The sequence below is a fragment of the Balaenoptera ricei genome, chromosome 18, assembly GCF_028023285.1.
Source record: "Balaenoptera ricei isolate mBalRic1 chromosome 18, mBalRic1.hap2, whole genome shotgun sequence".
NCBI lineage: Eukaryota > Metazoa > Chordata > Mammalia > Artiodactyla > Balaenopteridae > Balaenoptera > Balaenoptera ricei.
In genome coordinates, this window is record NC_082656.1 from 23,200,458 (window position 1) to 23,227,661 (window position 27,204).

The 27,204-nt window shown below is 37.7% G+C and overlaps 2 protein-coding genes across 10 annotated transcripts in view; one reads left to right on the plus strand and one right to left on the minus strand.

Annotated features, from left to right (window-relative positions):
* Nucleotides 1-2,006: 2,006 nt before the first annotated feature.
* Nucleotides 2,007-16,986, minus strand: LACC1 (laccase domain containing 1). Its single transcript, XM_059902666.1, has 7 exons — nucleotides 16,513-16,986; nucleotides 14,724-15,328; nucleotides 13,933-14,111; nucleotides 12,621-12,786; nucleotides 9,593-9,818; nucleotides 8,321-8,481; nucleotides 2,007-7,306 (listed from the first exon to the last, which is right to left on the minus strand). Exons 2-6 carry the CDS (start codon nucleotides 15,271-15,273, stop codon nucleotides 8,322-8,324), a joined length of 1,281 nt encoding a protein of 426 aa, XP_059758649.1. The 5' UTR covers nucleotides 15,274-15,328; nucleotides 16,513-16,986; the 3' UTR covers nucleotides 2,007-7,306; nucleotide 8,321.
* CCDC122 (coiled-coil domain containing 122) overlaps nucleotides 16,482-27,204 on the plus strand; it is a 35,126-nt gene continuing 24,403 nt past the window's right edge. Inside the window, exons 1-4 of one of the 9 annotated variants that reach the window (XM_059902667.1) lie at nucleotides 16,907-16,978; nucleotides 20,634-20,719; nucleotides 26,297-26,384; nucleotides 26,900-27,015. In XM_059902667.1, coding sequence (XP_059758650.1) covers nucleotides 26,339-26,384; nucleotides 26,900-27,015 — 162 coding nt within the window. In that variant the 5' untranslated portion in view covers nucleotides 16,907-16,978; nucleotides 20,634-20,719; nucleotides 26,297-26,338. Of the gene's footprint in view, nucleotides 16,979-17,010; nucleotides 17,266-17,580; nucleotides 17,763-20,633; nucleotides 20,720-26,296; nucleotides 26,385-26,899; nucleotides 27,016-27,204 lie in introns of those variants that run through there. The other 8 variants (XM_059902668.1, XM_059902671.1, XM_059902670.1 and 5 more) reach the window with 8 other exon arrangements.

The following is a 27,204-nucleotide window of genomic DNA, read 5'->3' on the forward strand; positions in this document are numbered from 1 at the left end:
GATGCACAAATCATATGCAAAGGAAAAGACAAAGGAAGACTGTGAGAGGTTATCACCATGATGCTAGTGTTAAAACTTTATGTTCAGTGATATCATATGTGATCCAAACCTGAATCACACCACTCATTCAGAAAGCCAGACTAGATTTTAATACACATTTTTCAAAGTATTCTGGTAAATATTATGAAAGGCTTTCAGCAATGAAAGAAAAATATTGAGTGTGCTTACCACCACATTAGATACTAAAGTTTCATTAATGCTAATAAAACTTATGTTCATGAATTTCCAATAAGACAAGTCAGAGATACTTAACTTGTCATAGGGCAGAAAGAGGGCTGTCAAGGCAGAGATTCGAGATTCCAGTCTTGACTCCCCAGGGTGCTAAAAGCTCTGACGTGAAATCAGAGATGCATTACATCTTTGGCATAATAATTTTGAGTCTCCCTTCATCTGAAGGCAAATAAAGAATATGAGATTAGGGATACATAGAGACAATGGGTGAAGTTGGGTCATTTAAATATGTATTGAGGCCATGTTTATATAGGGATTTCCTAGTGGTTCAACTTGGAGGGGCATAGCAACATTCTCTTGGAGTAACTCAATAAGAATCTTCTGGTATTCTACAGACAAGTCTAAACTTATATACTGTCTTTCCTAAAAAGAAAAATAAAATTTATGCAATTGGCATGACATTGAATGTCTAAGGAAAACTAGTCTGGGGCTTTGGTTTTTGCTGTGTTTATGCAGTATCCTAAATAGAGGTTTATCCATTCACTTGAACACCTCTCAATAGGGAACCCACGAACTAGTGTGCTTCTCCTTTGTTGGATCTGGGATTTATCGATCTAATCCTACCTATGAGCTAATAAATTAATCTATCACTGTTTCACCAGTGTTGGCAGAAGATGTGAGATGACTGAGTTAGAGACAAAAGATTTCATTATTCATAGTTAACAAGTAGGATAAACATCATATCTTGAGTTAGTTCCCTTCCCTCCAAGTCCCATGGGGGCACCAAAGAGGGGCTCAGGTGTATTCTATGCACACGGTAGGTTTTTGTCCTAGGTTAAGAACACTGAGCTTGGGGAATTCACTTTTATAATAAGTGGTAAGCAAGTCTGCCTTTTCTCCAAAATGGTATCTTAACCTATCCCTCAAGATTGCTTGCTGCAAACACAACCCTGATAAATGTCCTGGAAAAAAAAGAGCAAACAGGGCCTCCCTGGAGTACTTAAGGCCCATGGCAGATAGCCTTTCTCAACATTCATACTAATCCAGAATCAGTCTTCCTATAATTTCCACTAATTTGTTCTATTTTTTTCTATTCCGTCAGCATTCTGTACTTCAAATATCTATGGTGTGTTGTTTAAATTCCACTGTGACTTCTTTTCTCCAAGCTAATCATTTCTAGTCCCTTTGAGCATCCCTCCCATAATCTGGCTTTGGGCCCCCTCACCATTAGTATTGCTTTTCTCTGACCTTGTTTAAGGGGTACTTCCCAAAATGTACTACAATACCCCAAGTATGGTCTAATCAATTTAGAACAGAATAGAAACATTGCTTTGCTCATTCTAGAAGTATACTTCTATATGGCAACCTGGGATCCCATGAGGTTTTTTGGCAGTCCCATTAATTCTCATTGAAAAACACTAACTTTTACCATAAACTGCTATTAAGCCATACACTTTTATTCTAGTCTAGACTATTCTTATGCCAGAGGATGGAAGTTCCATGTAGTTTTTCATTAAAGGAATCATCACACCAACCAGATTCCACTTAATATAATAGAAAATGTAAAAGTAAGCTTATTATTTTAGGATAGTTATTTAGCAGAAAAGTATGGCTCCTTATTGTTTCCTATTTTGTGAATTATAGACCTCCTGTGTTAATATAAATGGCATATAATTCTCATATTCTTCATTTAAACAAGAATCCAACAGTCAGATATGTTTGCTTTCTCCTCTCCACTCCCCACACCATGCATATAAAAGAATGAGTTGACAATGTTCATCTTCTGCTTTAATAAAGAAAACTGAAATGTGTACATACTTTTTCTAAACAAAAATGTTACTTTAAATATTACTAGCAGTGCAAGAAGTTTAAATTTTTAAAAATTATGGCTAAATTTCAAACATTCACCAAAGTAGAGAAAACAGTACAATGAAACCCCAGATAACCATCGCTCGGGTTTAACAATTCAAGATTTCGCCATGTTTGCATCATATCCTTATTATTACTATCATTATTATTATTATTGAAACATTTGGTAGCAACTGGCATGTAACACATCAGTTTACTCCTACATAGTTCAATACAGATCAACATAGATATTTTTTACAGAACTTCAATATCATTAACCTCTAGAAAAACTGATAATTCCTGGCATCATTTAATACCTAGATCATATTCAAATTTCTCCCAATTGTCTCAAAAATATGTTCTATAGTTTATTTCTTCTCATTGGAATCCAAACTAGGCCCACTCATTTCATGGGACTGTTAGGTCTAATAAATCTATTTTAATCCAGAATAGTCCCCCTCCTATCTTTTCTTTGGTAAAATGATATAGCCACTTTATTTTTTTATTTAAAAAAATTTTATTGAAGTATAGTTGACATATTGGTTTTGGCTGTTATCTCCCATCCTTTTTAAAATTCTTGACCAGTTTCAAAAAGTGGATCACTTTTTTACCGCCCCAAATTTGTGGTATCCTTTAACTTAATCCTCCCTCCCCCATATTTCTTATACATTGATAATTAGCTCTAGAGTTTGATTAGATTCAGACTAAAACAAGTACTTAAGGAAAGTGAAATAATAGGGAAGCACTGGTAAGATGTAAACTGTAGCAATGTGTGATGCAAAAATAAATAAGAAGAAAATAAAGGATAATAAAAATTCAAAACTCAGTTGTCACCATGAACAGGTCTATTTTCTACAGATGTTTCTCAGGGAATGAGAGTTCCCTTTTTGTTGTTGTTAGAAAGGAATGTGGTATTTTGAGCTATTGAATCTGCTAGAAATTTTAATTGTTTAATAAGATACAGTAACTGGACACCCCAGCCTTTTGAGAACTACATAAAACAAAAAGCCTGCTCCAGATACAGAAAGGACATAGCTCACCTCAGGCAGTTGGCACAGACACAGGGAGCATGATGTAAGCATTTCTTTCTCTACAAAGAAAATGCATCTACGGAGAGTATGAGAAGTTTGTCTCCACACAACTGACATGTGATCATTGTGAGTCCAAACCAAATGCATTAATCCAGAAAAAGCAGTACTGGCAGATTTCTTTTTCCTTCATTAAGCAATGACCTCGCACAGAACAATGCATTACTTACAGCAGCTGCCTCATCTTTGAAATCACAAGTCAAGTTTGAAAACACTGCCTACAATGGAAATGGACGTGCTCTAGACCAGAGTTCCCATAAACACATGCAGTGAGCATAAGGACCACGCTTCCATTCTTTACTGCCCGATTTACAAAATCTTTATAGAGGGAAATCTATGATTCCACTGCATCCAATGTATTTTGTGTGACTTTACGTTAGCTGGGGCAAAGAGGCTATGTACCATACATGGCACATATTTCTTGTTTACCATTTAGCACACACACACAGATCCATGTCTAAGATTGGTGGCACTCTCTAAGAGTTCACATAAAAAGATGGATACATCGGAAGTACAACTTTAGGACAACTGAGTGAAAACAAGTATCAAATCCCACTTTGAGATATAAAATGAGTTCATATGTCACTGTCCTCTTATTTCCAGCTTCTGAATCCATGGGTATCATTTATGTTTTTGTCATGTGACACAGAATAAGCTTCTTTGAATCCCCCCCCCACCCCCCAATCTACTTACAGAAAAGCAGTTACTGGAGATTCTGTAGAAGTGAGACCCAGGTAGGTGAGGATTCCTAAATGTTTTTACCTAACTTGAACTATAATAAGTTGCATCTAAAGTAAGAGCCATATATGTGTTTTGTACAAATAAATACAGAGATTAAGATTGGTTCAACTTTATACCAAGAAACAGAGCAGAGCTACTTGTAGAAATACTACCTCCTAGTGGAAAGACCATTTTTTCCTTTGCTTTATAAAGCAATGGAGTATAGCATATTTAATCACTATGCTACTCTTCAGAATTTAAAATTACAATTAGATAAATTTTAGTTTGCTAATTAGTACCTCTAAAAAATCATGTCATGCACTCTGATTTACAAACTTAATTTATCGTCTTACTAAAATGACAACTTATATCTTCTAAGTGCAGTTAGTAGTAGTGCTTAGATTGAAAACAGAACAAAACTTATTAAAAGTCATCATTGTAGTTACACCCTGAAAGTCCCAGAAACCTATATACAAATGCTTAAAAGTGAGAGAGATCTTGTAGAGGCAATAAGATATGACTATTTAACAACAAACATTCTGTTTTTGAGTTACTGAATCAATACTTTTCACTCAGTAAAACAGCAAGGAGACAACTTTTCATTCTATGCTTTAACACAGATAATACAAAATCATAGATAATCAAACATAATTTTTACTTGGTTTTGGAGTATTTTGGTACATAAAGTAAAACATGGCTGCCTAATACTCTGCATTCAACAAAATAATATACAGTGAAGAACTGGAAAATTATCCATCTTTCTCAATGGAATTATTCCTTAATCTTATTGTTATCATGAAACAAGAGTATTTTACATGAGTTTGATTGCATGAGTTTGTCCCATGATTTGTATTTAATGCCTTCCCTAAATTGGAAGAAATGAGGTATTTTATATAAATTTCACACTGAGCTATGAGTTACATAAAAGAATTAAACAACCTTACAACACATATCACAGTATTAAAATTGTTGCTTTATTGAATGTCACCTTTCACTGGATATTAAATATCTTGAGGGCCATAACTATAATTTTTAACCTACCCTAGCACCTCAACAAAATTTTGACTGAGTGGATGGATACGTGATATTAACAAAAAGTTGTAAACATTTAATTTAGATAGCTCTGATTAACTCTAAAATCTGAAATGATATTTGGAGTCACAAGATGTGGGTTCAAATCTTACTTTATCACAAATTATGTGATTTTAGCCTCTACCTCAACGAGGCTCAGTTTTCTCATCTGAATAAAAGGAATGGCATCTGACATGTACTTCAGGGTACCTGTAAAGGTAAAATGAGGTAATGGACTTGAAAGTCCTTTATAAGTACCAAACAAGTGTAATTTTCTGCATATTCAGGTAAGAAATATATGTATGAAATAAGAAATCTTTTTAAGGTATAATGTGACAATTCACATTAAAAATATGTACCATACATACCATTTTTCCCAAGTGAAAACAGCCTAACTCCCTTCTTCAGCCTACAAATACACTTAAGACTACTCATCCCCCCTCCCAAATATATATATATATATACACACACACACACCCCATGCTTCAAAATACAGCCCTCGGTGCTTTATTTTCTCCAATAAATACTAGCGAAGAAGGGTTGACACTGGTGCATCCTCTTCCTCAAAGAACTGAAATCTGACTCCACCACCATGACCTATAGAACAGCTCAACATGGTTAATCCATTGGTTTCTTCTCATTTTATTTTCTCTCTGAAGATTTCTTTTTTTTTTTTTTTTTTTTACTTACTTACTTTACTTACTTATTTTTGTATTTTGGCCATGCTGCACAGCAAGCAGGATGCTGACCAGGGATCAAACCCGGGCCTCCATAGTGAAAGCGCCAAATCCTAACCACTAGGCAACCAGGGAACTCCCTGAAGATTTCTTTTTGAGTACCTCTCATATCTATGCTGGCTTCTTTCTCCAAAATGACTATATATATGTTTTTTCTTCCAGGATTAATCTTCTTGACTGGTTCAGCTTCTGGCTCTCCAAATGCAAGTGTTGCATGAGGTTTCATCCTTGGACCTCCTTTTTTCTCACTCTATGTTTCTACGGAGATGATACAGCCTATTCCAGCAGACTCGGGCATTGCCTCTGCATAGCCAACTCCCAAATTGCTGTCTTTTTTGCGACTCCCTCCCAGGTTCCTGGTCTCTATTTCTAATTGTTGACCACATATTTCCATCTGGATGTACTTCAGTCTGTGTGTCAATCTCATCATCCCTCCCCCTTGCCCCAAACCTCCTCCCCACCTTTGCTGCCACTCTAGGTAGTCAGCCAAGCAGAGATTGTGGAGGCATCAGGGACTTCTCCACTCTTCCTCACCTCTTACCTCCATGATCTAGGAACAGGATCTGCAGATTCCATCTCTGAAATGTCTCGCTAATTCATCTACTCTTGCCTCTGTTTTAATTTCCACTGCATTCAGGTTTCATTATTTCTTTTTAAAAGTATCGTGACTGCCTCTTAACTAATCTCTCTGCTTTAGTCTCTCACAAGTTAAATCCATCCTGTTAAATATAATGCCAAGGACATAAAAACACTCTCCTGCTTTCTATGCCTACTCTTTGCCTGGAAAATAAACTCCAAACTCTCTGACATGGCATTCGAGACCCAAACTAATCTGTTTCTAACCTGTTTTTCCAGTAACTCCTGCCCACACCCTTCTCTTTCCAGAACATATTATACATGTACAGTTTCATGCCCTACTTTACGGTATTCCCTCTACCTGTTATGGTTGTTCTTTATTTGTCAAAAGCCTATACATCTTTCGGGCGCATGTGGTAAGTCATTTTCTCTGTAATACCTTCTCTATTCTGCCTTCCACATAGAATTAATCCTCCCTTCTCCTGTACTCTTCGGCTATTAAAATTAAAGTGTTAGAAGTGTTTATCTCTTCCACTGCATTAGACTCAAAGGGAAAAAGTATTACTCATCTTGATTTCACCTATGATTCAAACAATACTTGACAAATAGAGGCTACCCAATAAATACTAAACTGAATAGACCTATTCCTGATTTACGTAACAAATACAGAGTACAAACTTTAAGAATAATCCTTATCTGTGTAACATATAAACAATTGGGTTGGCCAAAAAGTTCATTTGGGTTTAAGTAAAAATAAAGGACACATTTTTCATTTTCACCAAGAACATTATTGAACAACGTATTCATTAACTGAGCAAACCTTTTGGCCAACCCAATACATCATCTTGATTTTGTGTCAGTTATTGTTAGAATCAATGAAATCATTTGGCATTGGGTAATAATGAAAATATATCTGAAAGATGAATTATTCATTATAATCCTTTTTGTTTTAAGTATATCAAACAGCTAAATTTCTCTCTTACAGTTGGTTTGGAAGGAAGCAGGAAATAGTTATGCAAAAATCCAGTCAAGTATCTGTAAAAATACATAGAAATCAAATATGAGGAAGCCATTAGTAGTGCTATTAAAATATCAATGTAAGAATCACTAAATCTATCAAAGCCTTTTGTATATTAAAGAGTTAAAGACATTGTAAAGCCTAAAAACAATATTAATTCAATTAAAAGTAACCTTAAAGAAAATCAGGTATATGCTAAAGGGTCAGTGCCAAATCACTGTCACAAAATATTTTTTGTACAACTAAAAAAAAAAATCCATCTCTAAGAAATACTAATTTAATGAAATTACGTTCAGTCTTGCTCTATGATTGTAGCTCAAGTGTCAGCAAACCATACCCTGTGGACCAAATCTTTATTTTGTAAATAAAGTTTTACTGAAGCAAAGACATACTCATTCATTTCTGCTCCTGTCTGCTTTTGCTCTACAAAAGCAGAGTTGAATAGCTGAGCAGAGACTACATGTTGCACAAAGCCTAAAATATGTACTATCTAGCCCTTTAAAGAAAACTGACCAACTCCTACTATAGATAATCGGCTGGAAATTTGGTTGTAAAACCAGTCTGGTCTGTGTATGTATTATTATTATAGAATTTAGAACTTTTATGTAAAGATTTCTTCTCAAAAATCAAAAGAATTTAAAAAAGAAAGATATAAAGATGTTATGATAGAAAATATACGGATGTCAAAAAAAAAAGAAAATATACAGGTGTCAAGTACATAGGAGAGTTAAATGGCATACATACATGATTTTTTAATGAAAAAATTATTTTATTTTTATACTTTTATATATACTTATTAATATATTCTTCATTAACTAGGAAAAGAAGTAGCTGCTCTTTATATTAGAGTACGTCACAGAAAATTAACTGTTCTACTACTATTGCTTCACTAAAAAGTAGAGAATTAGTTCTTCCTATAGGAATAAAGGAGTAAAGTTAAATATAATTAATTATTTTCTAAAATGCGGGGCGGGAAAGGTGGAAAGAGGGAGGAGAAGGGAGGGGGAGCAGGGAGAGAGAAGCTACTATACCTCATTCTCTAATTGATATGAAGCCAATCTGTGTACCAAAGTTAAGGCCATCTCGGACATGGGAGAAAAACTTGTCAGGATGACAGGAGGTACAGAGGCTGAGATCTTGGTTCTGGTCCTGAATATTCTGTGGTAGAATTCCTCCCTGTTCTAGAAGAATCCTTAGGATAAAGATTTTTCAAAAGACAGAAGGTTTATTTTACCAACAGCCAAAGCAATATGGAAAAAGTATGGATACTGGTGTAAAAGAATTCTGGGAAAGATCTGCTTGGAACAATGCAAATTGTTATTCAGTTACAGAACAGGGACAAGTCAGGAAATGGTAGATTTCACCACCATTAATCACCTAAGTTCATATGTGAACTGTATAACCTCCATATTGTCCTGCAGACATGATCTGGGTACAGGATTCTATAAGCAAAATCAAGTACTTATTTAAGAAGAATCTTGAAGACAAGATTCAATTGATTCAGACAGAGCGTGCTTTGTAGTCATCTGACTCTCCCGCCTCCTTTCCTTCTATTAACCAGATTTTTCACAGAAAAGTTGCTTCTCCTCAAACACTTTATGGTATGAAATATGACTATAAATTAGTGACACTTATTTCACAGGTCACATTTAAGAATCAATTTCAATCCTTTCTACTTATGTACTAAATGAGGCAGAATCTGGGTAAGGTTTTGCTGACTGGAAAAGAAACACAATTCAAATCAGACCTCAATTTTCCTTTGTAGAAATGACAAATAATTTTTATTATCTATTAATAGCAAAATTTCGTAAATTCAAAAATGCAAGGGACCATAAAAAACTTGAAAGTATCTATGTATTTATATTATCTAGTACTTTTGCTGAAAAATATATTCCTCCAGTTAGAGAATAGGAATAATTTAAAAATATCAGTTTCCTGATAGTTTATTATATTTAGGAGAATTTAGCTGAGGAATGTCTGTGAAGTGCCATGCTTTTCTATAAAAAGTGCCAACTTTTCTATATGAAGTTTAAGTAGATCTCTTAAAACTAAATGCCAACTGTTTCTTCCTTCACTTTTAAATCAATAAGAGATACCAGATCAGAAGACTGCTGTTATTCAAACTTAAATGAGAAAAGATTTCATATTTAAAATTAGTTTTTGTGTAAGTGTATATGTCAGCTACTTAAATACCTGCCACCTGAATTTTTCTTGGCGTTACTAATTGTTTTCTAAAATTATCTTCATTTTAGAAGCAATAAGCAATCATCAAACTTGCAGTTCTGGACTGAAATCAAACATACCTCGTGGCTTTACGGATGTCAACATAGGGATTTGGTGAGCCAAAGAGCCGTACACATCTGGGATCAAGATTATGAAATGCCTTTGCTGATTCCCTTGGAAGAGTAAAACAGCAAGGTCCTACTGAAGGCCCCAGTACAACAACAATGTCTTCCAAACTACAGCCGTATTCTGCTATCATAGCATTCACTGTAGCCATAGCAACACCTAACAAAGTACCTCTCCAACCTGGTAAATAAGAAGAAAAAGAGATAAGCAAAGTTAAAACATAAGAAAATTTCATCATAATTTATATCTAAGTTAAAAATTAGCAGTCAGTTTATGTATTTTTCAAAGTCCAGAAATAGTAAATGAATCACAAAATTAATTAATTAAGCCAAATAATCAACTAACTAATTAAAATACTGGTTTTTAAATGAGGTATATTATACAAAGCACCTGACACAGAAGAGACATTTAATGGGACGTCCCTTCCACTTCCTTTTTAAAATGTTCTGTACTTTCAGTTTCCACTGGAATTATATCTTCTTAGTCTTCTCTCTCTCCTTCATTTTTTTATGCACACTTTTAAAAATCATGGGAAAAAACACATAACATAAAATTTATCATTTTAACTGTTTACAAGCGTACTCTTCAGTAACGTTAAGTCTATTCACATTGCTGTGCAACCAATCTCCAGAACTTTTTCATTTTGCAAACTAAAACTCTATGCCCATTAAACAAGAACTTGGCCTTTCCACCTTCCCCAGTCTCTGGCAACCACCCGTCTTCTTTCTGTTCGTATGAATTTGACTACGCTAGGTACCTCCTATAAGTGGAATCATATAGTATTTGTCTTTTTGTGACTGGCTTATTTCACTTAGCATAATATCCTCAAGATTCATTCAGTGTTGTAGCATGGGTCAGGATTTCCTTCCTTTTTAAGGCTGAATAATATTCCAGTGTATGAATTTTGCTTGTCCATTCAATCGTGGATGGACACTTGGGTTACTTTCACCTCTTAGCTATTGTGAATAATTCTGCTATGAGCATGGGTGTGCAAATATCCTGTCAACATCCTGCTTTCAATTCTTTTGGATATATATTCAGAAATGGAATTGCTGGGTAATATGATAATTCTATTTTTAAAATTTTGAGGAACCAACATACTGTTTTCCATAGGAGCTGCACCAGTTTATACTGCCACCAACAGCGCACTATGGTTTCCATTTCTCTTCACCAACACTTTTTTTTATAATATTAGCCATCCTAATGGGTGTGAGGTGATATCCTGTGGTTTTGATTTGCTTTTCCCAAATTATTAGCGATGTTGGGCATCTTTTCACATGCTTGTTGGACATTTGCATATCATCTTTGGAGAATGTTCTATTGAAGTCCTTTACCCATTTTTCAATCAAGTTGGTTTTTGTTGTTGTTGATGAACTGTAGGTGTTCTTTATATATTCTGAATATTAACTCCTTAGTAGATATATGAATTGCAAATATTTACTCTCAATCTGTTGGAATGACTTTTCACTTTGTTTACTGTGTCCTTTTATACACAGAAGTTTTTACTTTTGACAAAATCCATTTATCTATTTTTACTTCTGTTGCTTGTGCTTTTGGCATCATATCTAAGAAACCATTGCTTAATCCAAGATCACAAGGATTTACGATTACACTTTCTTCTATGAGTTTTAGAGTTTTAGCTCTTACATGTAGATCTTTGATCCATTTTGAGTTAATTTTTATATATGACATAAGATAAGGGTCTAACATTATTTTTTTGCATATGACTATCCAGTTTTCCCAGTACCATTTGTTAAAGAAACTGTCCTTTCCCCATTGTACAGTCTAGGTATCTTGTGAAAAATCATTTGACCATATATGCAAGGGTTTATTTCTGGGATGTCTATTCTATTCCATTGCTCTATACATCTGTCTTTATACCAGCACCATACATACTGTTTTGATTACTGTAGCCTTATAACAAGTTTTGAAATGGAGACGTGTGAGACATCTAACTTTGTTCCTTTTCAAGACTGTTTCTTTTATCTTTGATATTTTTGAATTTAATGTTTCAAAACCCAGGAAGTAGCAAATAATATTCCCGTTTTATATCTAGGAACTAAGACTCAAATTTTAAGTAACTTTTGACAATGTTACTGACTTCTAGTCATTCATTACTTTAGCTAGATCAAAAGAAAAATTCACCACTTTCTTATTTATCTATAGTCTAAAACGCAAAGTAGTCGCTGATTTACAGGCAGAAGAAAATCTAAAAGATCATTCTTCATTTTACATAGACTCATAACCACTGGATAGTCTAAACAGTATTTTTTTAAAAATCACCAGAAAACAAAATTCCATAACCTTAACACAACACAGCACCTAAAAATTCTTTGTTCTTATCTTTAGAGAATAGTTAAAGCCACTAGACTACAGCATATTAAACTAAATGCGGTTTTCCAAACATATCTTGCTTTTTCTTACCTCCACACCTTTACACATGCTTCTGCATTTTCATAAACACCTTCTGCGACCCGACATGTCTCAACTTCCTATTCCCTATTACCTGGACTTCAAGGGTTCTCAACTACAGGCAGTACAACTCCCTGGGAGTGTTTTGAAAAGCATGGAGGCTTTTTTTTTTTTTTTTTTTTTTTTTTTGGTTATTACAACTCCGAGTGCTACTGTCATGAAGAATTTCAAAAGCCAAGTAAACTTGGTCTGCAGTGTAAGACTATCTTGCCCCAAATGTTAATAGCACCCCTGCTGAGAAACACTGGCACCTAGCCAAATCCTACAAATCACCCCAAGAATCAGCCTAAGTACTGCTTTCTTTGGGAATTATACTCTGATTCATATAATTTGAGTTAGGGACTCCTTTTATCTACTCCTGTCCTAAGAGTCTGCTAGCTCTCCCCTATCTTTACACTTACCACCATGGGTAGTAATTAACTATTTGTAATGTCCATCAGAAAGAAATTATAATTTTTCCTGTACCAAAAAAATTGGTAAAATCCTAGATGCTTAATTAAGTACACTTACCAGAGTGAGCAACCCCACATGCTTTTTTGACAGGATCGGCAAAAACTATCGGTATACAGTCAGCACCAAGAGCCGCTATTGTGACTCCTCTTTGATTTGTGGTGATTCCGTCGTAAGATTCAGGCTCCTTCCTTCCCATAATCCAGACATCATTGGCATGATCAATCTAAAACCAAAGATGTGAGAAAAAAATGTTCTGAAGAGTTTCTCATACCATAAGCTTTTCTGAAACTACGCATCTTGTACAAAATTATATAACCAGTTTAAGGTTACAAGCATTCATTAAATATATCAGGTCCATATATGATAAAATAACAAAGTTACTTATTTAACTTTATGTTGTGATAATCTCTGTATATTTTCCTCAAAGGAAAGCAGACTTTTACATTTAACAAACATTTTAAAAAATTCAAAATAGTCCATCCATCATGAATACCTCCCAGTAGAGATGGGTAAATCTCTAATCGCAGTACTTTCCACAAAGTACTAATTTACTGAAAGAAATTAAATTTCCAAATCAATGATATTTTTACTTTTCCTGGAGTCAAGTAATGCTAGAATTCTGTAAGAAACAATTATCTCATCAGTTGTACCCTAGTTCCTCCTAGTGTTGATTAATAATGGCTTTTCTCTCCCACCATGCAGGAATCTTCCTTCTAAATCAAAAAGGGCAGTGGTACTGTACTCTGAGAATTCACTATACTTTTAGACATGAGGAGCTCCAGGTGAAATATATATATATATCTACATAGAATTGATCTTTAGGTTATGGTATACAGCTCTAAGAAAAATAATCACAAACATTATACTAAATTTTAGATAAAACACTAGATGCAAAAGTTAAATAACTTATTTAAAGTCCATGTAGTCATTAGCAGAGTCAAGAATATACTTTAGGGACTTTCCCGGTGGCACAGTGGTTAGGAATCCACCTGCCAATGCAGGAGACACGGGTTTGATCCCTGGTCCGGGAAGATCCCACATGCCACGGAGCAACTAAACCCATGCACCACAACTACTGAGCCTGCGTTCTAGAGCCTGCAAGCCACAACTACTGAGCCTGTGCACCACAACTACAGAAGCCTGCATGCCTACAGCCCGTGCTCCACAACAAGAGAAGCCACCACAATGAGAAGCCTGCGCACCGCAAGGAAGAGTAGCCCCTGCTCATCGCAACTACAGAAAGCCGGCGTGCAGCAATGAAGACCCAACACAGCCATACATACATACATACATACATACATACATACATACATACATACATAAATAAGAATATACTTTACATCTTCCAAAATAAGAAACAAAATTGTACCTTTACTCGGTAAAATTTCTTCACATTAAATCCTGCTGCATTCCCCAGCCTACGCAGATTTTCTTGAACAACAGCCTTGGGATCTCTCCGTTTGGAACTACTGAAGAGATTGAATGAGCTAAGAGTTGGTATGTAAGATATCCCACCTGTTCTTGTAGTAAAGCCATGTATGAAAATATCTGTTGAAGATAAACAATGAAGATTAAAAACATGACATACAAAAGACCATAAGCATTACAAACCCAGTCTCTCATTAAGACTTTCCCTAATCACCTCATCCTGCGTTAGTTTATCTGCCTTCTGATTTCTACAGCTCTTTATACCTCCATCTATTCTTACGACATAATGCTTTGAGTTTGTTTTACCTTCTCTGTGGGATTATTGCTCTTCAAAGGGTATCTTTTGTTCCATTTGTCTTTGCTATCCCAATAGCATATAGCTCACATAGCTCACAGTAAACTTCATTCTTCTGTGAAAGCACCAATGAGTTAAGGTTTCAGAATTTCTAAGCAGGAAACGCTTACGGTCATAAATCTCATTTAAAAGGAAGGCTGGGGGATTTGTCTTAAAGCTGAATTTGCATAAAGAGAATTTATTTATTTAGGGTGGCTATCCCTTGACACCCCTGACACTACAAGGCCATGCATGACACTCCCATGTTGTAACTGATGCTAATGAACACATAAATTCACAACAGTCTACAAAAGAAAGAAGCAAAAAGAGGTGAACAACCTGTAAAGAAAGACTGGTTTTTCACATCCAGTAAAAACAACAGATGGTGTTTAACGTACCTGGGATCAAAGGAGATGTGATAATGGTTAATTCTCCTTTCAGGGCTGGCAAACTTCTCAAATATGTTTCTATTTCATTCTGGATTGCTTCTAGTTCTTGAGCTGTGATTATGTTTATTTCAGTAGGCTGTTTCAAAAGACCTCCCTTCAAAGTCATCTGTAAATCTTCAAACTCAAAACTGTAAACATCAGTGAAGAGTTGACCAATAAAAGCCTTCATTAATGTCTTCCGGTGCACAGGCACAATTACCTTAATGCTGCTCAAATTTTTTTCATCAATTTTTTGTTTAATGGTATACAATGAGGCAGCCATGCTGGGATTGCTAACAGTCTCAAATTCTCTCAGGAAAGCAGATAATCCATTGCTTGTTTCTAATTCACAATTATCATGGTCACAGCTGATGTTACTGCAACACATTATGCAAAGGAACTTGGCCTTGGCACCATGGTGGTATTGGACAGCATTCAATGTCTTTAGTAATGTCTGATGACAGTTTTTCTGAGAGTTTAATTTCAAACCAAAGAGATCTATCAACACTGCTTCTGCCATCCTTCAACACTGTACAAAGTTCTTCAAAGAAGGTTTCTGTGCCCCCCAAAATCACCTGTAACGAAAAATTAGCATAAGTAAGAATACAAAGTTGTATCAATCTCCTTATAGTTAACAACAGAAACTTGTGGATGGGTAAAAAGAATTGCATTGACTTAAAAATGTAACCAAAATAGTGAATCTAGACTCCTTCCAGAAAAGCTAGTCCACTATTTGTCAGAACCAGGACAATGAAAAGCAAAGCCATCTCTTAATTCATTTTGTGAAAGTACTTTACATCTTTCCAGCAGAACAAGTTTTTGTTTTGTTTTGTTTTGTTTTCAGGTAGCAAATTTTTATTTTTTAATATCTTTATTGGAGTATAATTGCTTTACAATGGTGCAGGTAGCAAATTTTAAGCAGGGAATTACTTGTTGACTTAGACAAAGTCCCATTTTTTAATTACAGGGTGTCCACTTATTGATACATCATTAATCCGGATATGACTGGTTTGCTAATTTACATCCCTTCATATGAAAACCTGGGTCTCGAGTTCAATAGGTTAAATGGAGCTGCACCTAAAAATTAAAAATCTTTTAATTCTTAATTGCTTTTTTTTTTCCTTCAGAAAAATTGCATTTTGTTATTGCTGTTTTTCAGAAGCAGACTCACAGATACAGAGGACAAACTAGTGGTTACCAGCGGGGAGAGGGAAGGAGGGAGGGGCAAGATAGGGGTCGGGGATTAAGAGGTACAAACTACTGTGTATAGAAGAAGCTACAAGGATATATTGTACGGCACAGAGAATATAGCCAATATTTGATAATAACTTTAAACGGCATATAATCTATAAAATATTGACTCACTATGTTGTACACCTGAAACTAATATTGTAAATCAACTATACTTCAATTTTTTTTAAATGCGTTTTTAAGGAGATAAAAGCAGGGATGACTCCAGGATTCACGCAGGACTCAGGTATGGCAATTATCTCATAAGCAACGGCAATTTGGATCAGGTGTGCGTCCCACCTGCCCTCCTCTTCACTCCCCGCGCACAGATCTTCTCACCCCAGCCCCTGCCCTCCCCCACCCCAGGCTGCCGGTCTCTCTTCGGTGACCCCTTCGGTGACCCCCTTTGCCCCGGATGGTTTTCTCCTGCCGCCACTCCTAACCCCCTCCCTCTGGACCGTGAAAAGCCCCACGACGCCTCTGCCACCCGCCCGGTCCGCGCTCGGCCCCGTGGGGCGCCGATCCTCACCTGCCGGACTCCTCCCGCCCCTTCGAGATTTTCCGACGGCCGGCCGCACACCCGAGGCCGTTCTCCGTCCTCGCCCGTCGCGCGTCGCCTTCGGCTGCACACTCGGTGGGCGGCGAGCTCTGAGGCGTCTGCCGCCCCCAGTCCTCAGCCTGAACGAGACCGGGAGGCCGCGAGCCTGTGCCCGGGCGCTGGGCGGGCGGCGCCCGTCCCGCCTCACCCGCCTGACCGCGGACGGACGGAGCCCACGCCCGGCAGCCCCGCGACAGCCGCGGAGGCCGGGCCGGGGGGCTGGGTGCGGGGAGGCGGGAGCGATCCGGGGAGCGACCCTCGGGTCGGACGCGCTCGACCGTGGGGAACCGTCAGCAGTTCCGGGTCAGGAGGGCGCCAGCCCACACCCGCCGCCCGGCGCCAGGAGGAGGAACGGGAAGCGGAGCGGCGGACCGACCGAGTGACCGGAGCCAGGCGGGTCCGCGGGCCGGTGGCTGGGCGGGGGTGGGCGGGGCGCGAGGGAGCGGGGCGGACCTCCCGAAGGGGCGCGCGGCCGAGCGGCCTCGGGTCGTAGACCGCCCCCCCCTGCCCGGGGGCGATGAAGCCCTTTCCCGGCGTCCGCGCTCCCAGCCGGGCCGCAACGAGTCGCCGGCCCGGCAGCGCGGGGGACCCTCGGTTTCCTCCCCAGAGCCCAGGCCTGAGAACCTCACTGCGTTAGCACTTGGCACTCTGTCCCATCCAAGTTCAAGTAACGTGCCTCCTGAGGTAGACTTTTTTTTTTTTTTAACGGTTCTGCTTTATTTGTTTCCAGAAACGAGTTGGCTGAACCCCGCCTTTGCCTTTTTGCTGATCCTGCCTAACTTGCTGACTAAACTTTACAGCTCCTGCACGTGTGTGGATAAACGGAGGTCCTAGGTGCCCTTTGAAAAAATACGCGCCAGGAGTAGAAAATTAGAAGGCGCTGACCCTTAGAGTTGTGATAGAAATGTAAATTAGCATCCTTTCTCTGCCCTGAAAGAGCATAACGTTCATTTATTTAAAAATACTGAACAGCTCCTACGTATATGGAAGGCAGACGCTCTGGCCAAGGGGAAATATCTCCAACCTTCAGAGAGTAGGAGAAAGGATGCTTCCTGGGGAACTGGTTATGGCGGAAGGAGGGGGTCCCTTTCTTCTGACGGTCGCTCCGACGATAAGTGCTGAAGAACCTGTCCCCGAGAGGAAGAACCTCAGCCATCTGGGAGTTTAGAGGAGCACCTGAGGTGGGCAGGTGCTGCTATTCTATGGCGTCACCAACCCAGAGTAGGAACCCACTGTTCAGTCATCTGGCAGAGGTTTCTGTCAAAAATTGTACTTTCATCATTTTTGCTGGGCATTTATTAAGAGCACTGAGTGCTATGTGGTGCACCTGACCCCCTGTGCCCTGAGCTTGCTTTATGTGAAATATTACTGTGAGCAAAATAGAGGTCTTTAGTTACAAAGCTGGGTGAAAACATTTCTCTCTGTTTTTATAGACAACGGGGGGAATTCATTTTCTGTCATGCAGCGGTAACAGTAAAAAAAAGTTAAAAAAGAAATATTTCAGAATAGGGAAGCTGTCAGGGAAGAGAAAGTTCGCTGTTATATTGTATTTATATGCCATTTCCTTTCACCGTCTGGTACTGGGCTGTGGCCTCATCTCCTAGCACTCTCTTACGTCACCCCCATTCCCCCCGCTCCAGTGGCTCTCAATCCTGGCTACACCTCAGAACTACACGCAGAACTTTAAAAAATATACATCCAGGGAGCTCCCGCCTCCACCACCTCCAGATATACATATGAATCAGAAACTCGGGGAGTCAAGTCTCGGCCTGTTTTGCTTTGCTTTTTGTTTCGTTTTAATCTCTACAGGTGATTCAGAGGCATAATTAGATTTGAAAAAACAACTTCCCTATTCCCAAGCCACTCAAACTAAAGGCTGTTCCTTGGAACACCTTATGATTTCATCCTTTGCATAAGCTATCCTTTCTGCTTAGAGCACTCTTCTTTTTATATGCTTTTTTTTTAGCTGTTACTTGTTCAAGACCCTTCATGCTCAAACATCACCTTGAATCCCCATCCCCTCGCTAAGCAGAATTAACTGTTTCTTTTAGCTTTTTGTTTGTATAGGAGAAGCTCTCTCATAGATGCAATCTGTATCCGTAACCAAGCAGTACATTGAAAAAGTCAATTAAACATTAAATTGTGTACCTCATAAAGATGAACATGGTAGTATATAAATTATATCTAAATAAAACTGTTTCAAAGGAAAGTCAGTTAAACCAGAGAGTTATGAAAAAGTATACCACAATACCTTAAACATTTTTTAACCTAAAACAACTATATGCTTGTTTGCCAATCTGTTGAGAAAGTCCAAGGCCTTTTCTTTGCACATGGCCTCCTGATTAGAGTTCTGCATCATATCTCTTCCATAAACTACACTTCTCAACCATCAGCTAAGCTTTCCCAAGATTCGGTTCCTTTAAGAGGAAAATAATCTAGAGGCACTTGTGAAGCTGAGTGCAGGTTTCTTCTTTATAATCAGTTATAGTTATCTCACACATGCAAACAACTCACCTTAATTGGGTCTTTCCAAAATATTAAACATAGCTTTTAAAGAAACAACAAACTTTATTTCCACACTATTTCATTGGTTTACATAATATTTAATTAAATTATGAAAGCACAGTGACAAGTACAACTGGCATAAACAGGTTCAGGAACAAACACAAGTGTCATTGTCAGATGTACACTTCCACTGGTAGGAGCGGAAGTGGGCAGACTCACTGGAGAGTAGCTTTCTAACCCTTTAGCATTCAGCATGCGCATTCAGCGTGATGTGGGAATTATCAAGGTGTGTCAGAACCGTGCTCCCTTCAAAGCTTTCCTTGCCTCTTCCAGCTTCTGTTGGCTCCAGGTGTTCCTTGCCTTGGGGTGCATGACTTGGGGCTCTATGCCTCTATCCTCACATGGTCTACTTTCCTGTGTGTCTTGAGTCTCAAATCTCCCTGTACCTTTCTCACATAAAGACACCTGAATGGAAATAAAGAAAAGGCCAATCATAGAGTAAGCAAAGGCTATTTATTCAGAGCTTGCTAGAACAAGGGAGTCAGCCACATTACTTGTGTTTTGGCAGAGACTCAAAGGCAGGCAGTGGGGTGGGAAAGCTTATAGTGGAAAAAAGGGAAATCTTCAGGTATGCCCTGATTGCAGGCTGTTGGCCTGGGGAAGCTGTAGGTGGGCTCACTAGAAGTTGCACATCCTATGTGATTGGTTAAGGGTGCATATTTGGCTTTCTCTGGTTAGTCCTAAGTTGGAAGTAGGGACAAAAACTAGGGAAGCTGTTCTTTATTAATCAAGCACTGGCCATTTGGGGGCCATTTGTTACAGGGGTTAATGTTTGGCTCCTGAATTGTTATTAGAGATAGTGGTCTGACTTCCTACGAGTCTGACTTATAGAATGGCAGGCTAGCTGGTTACTGTAGATGATGGATGGTTTCCTGCGTTGGTTGCTGCAGGTTGTGGGTCAGAGTCCTGTTTTTATATATGGCCTAGTCACTGTTTGTTTGCATGCTCAGCCTCTCACCTGTCACTGAATTTAGGGCCCACCCTAAATCCAGGATGATCTCGTCTCGAGGTCTTTAACTTAATTACACCTGCAAACATCCTTTTTCCAAATAAGCTCATATTCACAGTTTCTGGGGGTGAGGACACAGACATCTGTCTGGGGGACCACAATTCAACCTGCTACGAGCTCCTTTTGGTTTAGAAATCATGTTTACTTGTTTATAGAGTAAAAATAAAAGACTTTTCCCCTTACTGTCCTGAATGAGACAAGCAGGGAGGTTATGACTGGATTTCACCAAAGACCTATAATTTCTTTTTCAAACAGTTGCCTGGGCATCCCTTAAAACTTAGATTTCAGCTGCAGACCAATCCTTGTATGTCTACACCCCAAAACGAGATGTTTTTGTAGTCCAGTACTATCTGTGCATTCAGAGGAATCCCACCTTTGGCTTAAAGCTATCAATGAGTAATATCTGAATGTTCTCTAAATTGTCTTTGAAAGAAAGTTAAGGAACAGTTCCAATCCTCTGGTTTCTTTCTGTTTTCAGCATCCTGAAACTTGAATCTCATTACCTAGCCAAGGAAGAGAAAAGTCCCTAGTTTCAGCAGATTCTAAGACTCTGGTATATAATAGGTATGCAATACATTTTTTTTTTTAATTTATTTTTGGCTGCATTGGGTCTTTGTTTCTGCGCGAGAGCTTTCTCTAGTTGCGGTGAGCGGGGGCTACTCTTCGTTGCGGTGCGCAGGCTTCTCATTGTGGTGACTTCTCTTGTTGCGGAGCACGGGCTGTAGGCACACGGGCTTCAGTAGTTGTGGCACACGGGCTCAGTAGTTGTGTCATGTGGGCTCTAGAGTGCAGGCTCAGTAGTAGTGGCGCACGGGCTTAGTTGCTCCGCGGCATGTGGGATCTTCCCAGACCAGGGCTCGAACCCGTGTCCCCTGCATTGGCAGGCAGATTCTCAACCACTGCGCCACCAGGGAAGCCCTGCAATACACTTTTAATGATTCAATTAATTTATTCTTTTTGGATGACTCTGATGATATAACTTCTCTTGAAAACATGTGGTTGAAAAGACTTGTCATCTTTTTTACCTGAAGTATGTATTATTGATTCTTACTCATTTGTGCAGTTTTTTACATTTCCCCCATGATTCCTCTTTAATTTATTGTTGGAATTGAACCATCCAGAACTGATTCCATCATGCTCATGACAAATATAGACATAACTTTAAACTCTCAATTCCAAGAAATCTTTTCTCTCTTCCCCAGGTCAGTTTTTTTTAGCTTCCCCAGTTAAACATCAGCTTCAGATATTAAACTCCCCCTCCCACTTGGAAAACAAAAACCAAAGCAATTTCACACTTATGTGAAAATTAACTAAGTAATTTTTCTTTCCTTGTTTTCTAATAAAATGTATGTTCTAAAGGGGGTAGGAGGTAATTATCAACTTAACTACTTAAACTGCCTGGCAGGTCCACATAGGAGCTTTTTCCATTCAGGATGAAAAATGGTGCTTACGTGACATGGGCACACATGGACAGTTGCCTCGTCTTGATTCTTTTAAGCCAGAAGCTCTCAAAGCCCTAGGGGAGTTTGACAGCCTTGCTTTATTTTGCTCATTAACTTGAAGGGAGGTACCAGACGATGAGTTTCCAAAGACTCAAACCATGGCCTTTTAAAAATCTCCTCCCAAGGGCCAATTACAGGCACTCGCCTCTTGAATTCAGATGAGATGGTGCACAAAAATCATGCTCATCACAATGCTTTAGTACATACTAAATACCTAATAAATGTTAATTTGCCTCCTAATTGCTTCAAATTTCATCCTTCCTGCTTGGATGTATGACCTTTGGCGAATTTCCTTATTTCTCCAAGTCTTAGTTTCCTCATTTACAAAATACAGGTAAAAATCATGTCTAGCTTATAGGATTGCTCTGAAGGATAAAACAGATAATCTATGTGAAAGTACTTATGGTAATTAGTAAATGTTGGCTATAGTTAATATAGAACATGGTGGTTTATAGTATTTCCATTGCATTGTTTTCTGTAAAGCTACTGTTTTAGTTGAGAGTGTTTTGCCTAAATGATTTTTTATAAGTAATATTTGGATATTTACTATCAAATACTATAGGTATTATAAGGTGTTTTTTTTTAAATCAGTCACTTAATTCATATTTATATTTCCCACAATGCTTTGTATATAATATGTACCGACATACGTGGCTTGAGTGAAAGAATAATTAATACTGTCTAGTCTCTAAACTCTTGTTTTTATTGATTTATGCAATTGTAATGAATTATCAGTAGATGACAGTAGTTTGTTTTCATTTTTATTTTTTGTCCATTCTACAGTAGAGATCCAGAAAAAATGAAAACTTCCTCAATTTTAAACCAGATATCCTTTCATGAATAGCTGGTTTAAATAAATATCACCCAAGAGTTCTTCAATTTATGCTGCTTCAGAAATAGATATCAAGAAGTACCAGTTACTTTATTTTTTATTGTATAAATCTAATTTTCTTAATTTTTTTTTTTTTTTTGGTTTCTTCATCAAATACTTTAAAGAATACAAAAATGAGTAAGACTTCCTGGAGCTTATAGTCTAATAGGGAAATATAGTATAAAATAATGTAAACAGTAGGAATAGAAATTGTTGAGTGGCAGGAATTTGCTAAATGCTTTATATTCATTATTTCACTTCATCCTCACAAAAATCTAATGAGGAAGGTACTATTATTGACAAGGAATCTGAGGCTCAGGTCAGAAAGAATGTACCTAATAAACTAGTAAGTGGCACAACCTAGATTCAAGATTAGCCCTATCTTACCCTGAGACCTAGACTGTTATCTATCTTGGTATAATAGAGATATACAAACAATTGTACTAAAAAGAGAGAGCGAGAGATCATATCTACCCAGAAAGATCAAGAAGAACTTCTTAAAGAAGATGCATCTAAGGTGGAGTTGAAAGATTGGTTGCTATTTGATGTGATCAGAACAGTGTTTCAGAAGCATTATTCTGTCAGTAGAACAGGGTCAATTGAAGTGGAGATAGACTATAGTTAGACACCTGTTATGTTCCAGGCACTGTTCTAGTTCTCTTCCCTCATGGAGCTTACATTAGTAAAAGGAAATAAAAAAGAAAAATGATAAAAGTGATAAATGCTGTTAAGAAAAATGAGGCAGGGTAAGGAAATGGGGGATGAAGGTCATGTTTTAGAGGGATTATCAGGGAAGGCTTCTTAGCTAAGATAGTATTTGGAAGAGGTAAGGAAGGAGTGGTTGGATTCCAATATAATTTAAAGGTGGAACCAGTGAGTTTTGCCAAAGGAATTGCATGCAGCATATAAGAGAAAGAAAAGAGTCAAGATTCTGATTTGTCTATTAGGTAAAACAATTGGGGCAGCAGTCTTGGGCCACATACTTGGGGAATATCTCAAATGATTTCCCAAAGGGTCTATGAAACATCAACAATGAGCTCTCATTTATGATTATCTTGGGCAAGGCTGATTAAATTGCCTTGGGCTCTATACCCTTCTAGATACCTCCCTGCTAATGTTCTAGAGTTTTGAGTGTGAATAAGAAAAATGAACTTATAATTTACTGGCATGGAGAAGACCATGAAGGAGCAGGTTTAGGGGTAGTGATGGAGTGGACAGAGACATAAAGAGTTCGGCTTGGAACATAGTAAGCTGAAATGCCTATAAGAAATTCAAGTGGAAATATCAGGTAGGAAATTGTGTATGAGTCTGGAGCTCAAGAGGGATGTCAGGTTAGGGATATGAATTTGGGAGTTGTGAGCCTATAAGGGGAGTTTAAAGCTATAGAACTGGATGGCATTACCTGCAGAGTAAGTTTAGAGAAAAGAAGAGGCCTGAGGACTGACTGCTAGGGCACTCTAATGTAAATGAGAAAGGTGAGGAGGAGCCAGCAAAGGAAACCAAGAAGTATGTTGTTTCAAAGAGGAGGGCATGATCAAATGTGTCAAATGATATGGATACGTTAAGGAAGATGAGGACCAAACTTGCCATTGAAGTGGCAATGTGGATGTCATAGATACCTTGATAAGAACTTTAGAGTTGTAAATGATTAATTCTGGTGGGTTCAAGAAGAATAGGTGGAGAGGAAGTAGACAGCAAGGATCTTGGCTATAAAAGAGAGCAAAGAAAAGGATCAATAGCTGAAAGAGATTAAAGTGTCAAGCAAAAGTGGTTATTGTTGTTGATGATTACACGATAGGCTGTCCAGGATAATATGTTTGACCAAATAAAGGAGGAAATTCTCTTGATGGGACGTTTGAAGGAACAATGTCCTTGAGTAGGAGAGGAAGGGGTACAGAAGTAGAGGATTGGCCCTAGGTCAGAGCAAGTACACTTTATTCACTGCAAGAAAAGAATAGACTAGTATATAGGTATAGGTCCAGGAAGACTGGTAGATGGGGTGATTTACCACCCTCTCTGATATTTTCCTACTATCTCAGTTAAATAGGAAGATGGGTTATCAACTGAAAGAGGAGGGGGAAAGAGATGTGGGAGGTTTGAAGACAGAGAAGAAGGAGTGAAATAATCATCCATGAAACTTGATGAATCCTAGGGGCCTAGCATCAAGGGCCCACTTGACATAAAGTGTCTTGAATTTAAAGTGAGACCACAGCACAGGTGTGTGCTTTTCTTGAGGTGTATTCAGCTACTAGTATGTAAGCAAAGCAACTGGTTGGAAGTTTTCCAGGGAAGGTAGGACAGGGAGAGAGCAGTACAAGAAAAGTGAGGTTGAATGCAAAGGAATCTAAGCTGGGTAAGTGACGTGAGTACATGAAAGGCTAAGGGACCATGAAAATGTAGAAGAGTCAATGTGGTTGAACAGCTCTTACAGTCAAAATACTAGGAGGGATAAGCTGAAAAATAAGTGTTTGAATCTGAGATTATGGATGAGGTGTAGTGATACTCTGTGGGTGGCTGGGGAGGATGGATAAGGAAAAACATCAAAGAACTGAGAAGTCAGGGTATTACAAGTACCACCTGTGTGGATGTTGAAATTCCAAAGAAATATTTTAAAAAGTAGTAATAGAGACACAGTAAGTCATATACTATAATCTAGGAGTGAACGGTAGAGATTTAGAAGTCAACTGATAACAATAAGGAAGAGTAAAGCTTACTTTACTTTTTACTTTTTCTTACTTTACTCATCTGAAGCTCATGATGGCATGAACTTCAGAGAAACGAGGTGGTTTTAGGGAGAAGATGTTTTTAAAAGGATGTCATCTAAAAAGAAAAATGCATATGTTCAAATGTTAAGCAGGAACACTACATTCCTTTTATTAATCATACAAAATTGTATGATTCCTTTTGTATAGGAATGGACAGGCGAAATCAGATACTCTTTTTCCAAAGACTGGTAATGCCTTTAACTCTGCCAACTCAGCATTCATTTGTTGCGCTGGTACAGGAAAGAACTCTTTCTCTCCATCTTTCAGGGGAGAAAAAAATCTACCCCTTCATCTCATCAGTTTCTCCTACGTATAGAAGAGATTGAATGGTGATTTTAAACTTGCGTAAGGCTTACCCTGGCCTTACACAGGAGTGCCATATTCCCTGCATCTGATACCCAAGACAGAAGTTGCTAATTCATCTTGGCACTGTTTTTCACAGATTCTGGTTATAGTTTTAGAATCCATTTCATAATAGTTCTAGAGGTACTAGCTACTAATCCAGAATAATTAGTTACTCACTCTATGTCAGTTACTGTGCTAAGCATGTTACATACATTAATTATTACAACAGCCCTATGAGGTTTTACAGATGAGGACACTGATGAGCAAAGAAATTAAGAAACTTCTCAGGATCATAAGAGCTGAAAAGCAGGACAACCATTGTTGTTGTATTTTAATACAACACTCAATCATTGTATTTTAATTCTTGGAACTGATGACGAATGTCATCACTCACTCACTCAATCACTGTATTTTAATTCTTGGAACTGATGACAAATGTCATCACTCACTCACTCAATCACTGTATTTTAATTCTTGGAACTGATGACGAATGTCATCACTCACTCACTCAATCATTGTATTTTAATTCTTGGAACTGATGATGAGTGTCATTGTCATCCTTGTGAGATATGTGACAATTAATTTACTTTCAGGATCACTAATACATGACGGAAAAAAAAAGAAAAGTGAAAGATTATCTACACTGATTATTTTGTAGGGGTAAAGAAGGTGAACTAAAAAGGGGAAAAGAGACACAAGAATGTCAGGCAACAAAGAAAGGAAGAGTCAAGGAGCTCCTGAAGAAGGTAATGAAGCTATCTTCAGAAATATATAACTAAAAGATGAGCGGTAACAAAAAAGTAGTATGATAGGATAATTGTGTTAAAATTAGTAGCAAATTAGAATAGAGGGAAGCTGTTAAAGTTTACCAGGAGGAAACTTATAGAATGTTTAGAAAAAGTATAACAACCTGAAAATGCAGGCCTATCATGAAAATTCATCAACTACAATTGAGAAATGGTTATGGTACCACTATAATTGTAGTATATGTGCAAATGGTCTAGATAATAATTTTTAGGACAATCAAAATATTTATACTGTTCCATAAAGTAACAGGTATAATATTGCAGTAGGTGACTTTGAATTGTCTGTTTTTATGGCCTTTGATTTTGGTTTTGTTTATAGTCAAAAAGGAAGAGTACCAACCCTAAATTTAGTTTATTTTTGAGAAAACATAACCATTTTCATGACTTTGAGTGAAGAAACATGTTTCTTAGAATGTTTGCATTTCGATTTTTATTATGTACTTTATTTTGTCTAGCTCTGGCTAAACAAGACACATCTTCATTAACTGATGCTGTCGAGCAAGTTGCACAGCAACAACAATCACAAACATCAGAAATAGAAAAAAACAAAAAAGTTCTGTTCCATTTGCAGGTAACCTGTTTCACACAGTCTTTTAAATGAGTCTTTATGTTCTCTGAAGCTATATTAAATTTGTAACAGGGAAGTTATTAAGCATAACTTAATAATTCTGAGGAGGCAACTTAAAATGTCTGTTTTTCATATTTACACCTTCTAAATTATTCTGGTATCCCTAAGTAAAGTCTACATGAGTATTCCAGT

Coding starts and splice junctions, on each gene's coding strand:
- LACC1 (XM_059902666.1), bottom strand. CDS start 15,273: ATGGCAGAAGCAGTGTTGATAGATCTCTTTGGTTTGAAATTAAACTCT. Junction 14,112..14,723: donor CACATCTCCTTTGATCCCAG/GTACGTTAAACA, acceptor TATCTTCAACAG/ATATTTTCATACATGGCTTT. Junction 8,482..9,592: donor GACATCCGTAAAGCCACGAG/GTATGTTTGATT, acceptor CTTTATCCTAAG/GATTCTTCTAGAACAGGGAG.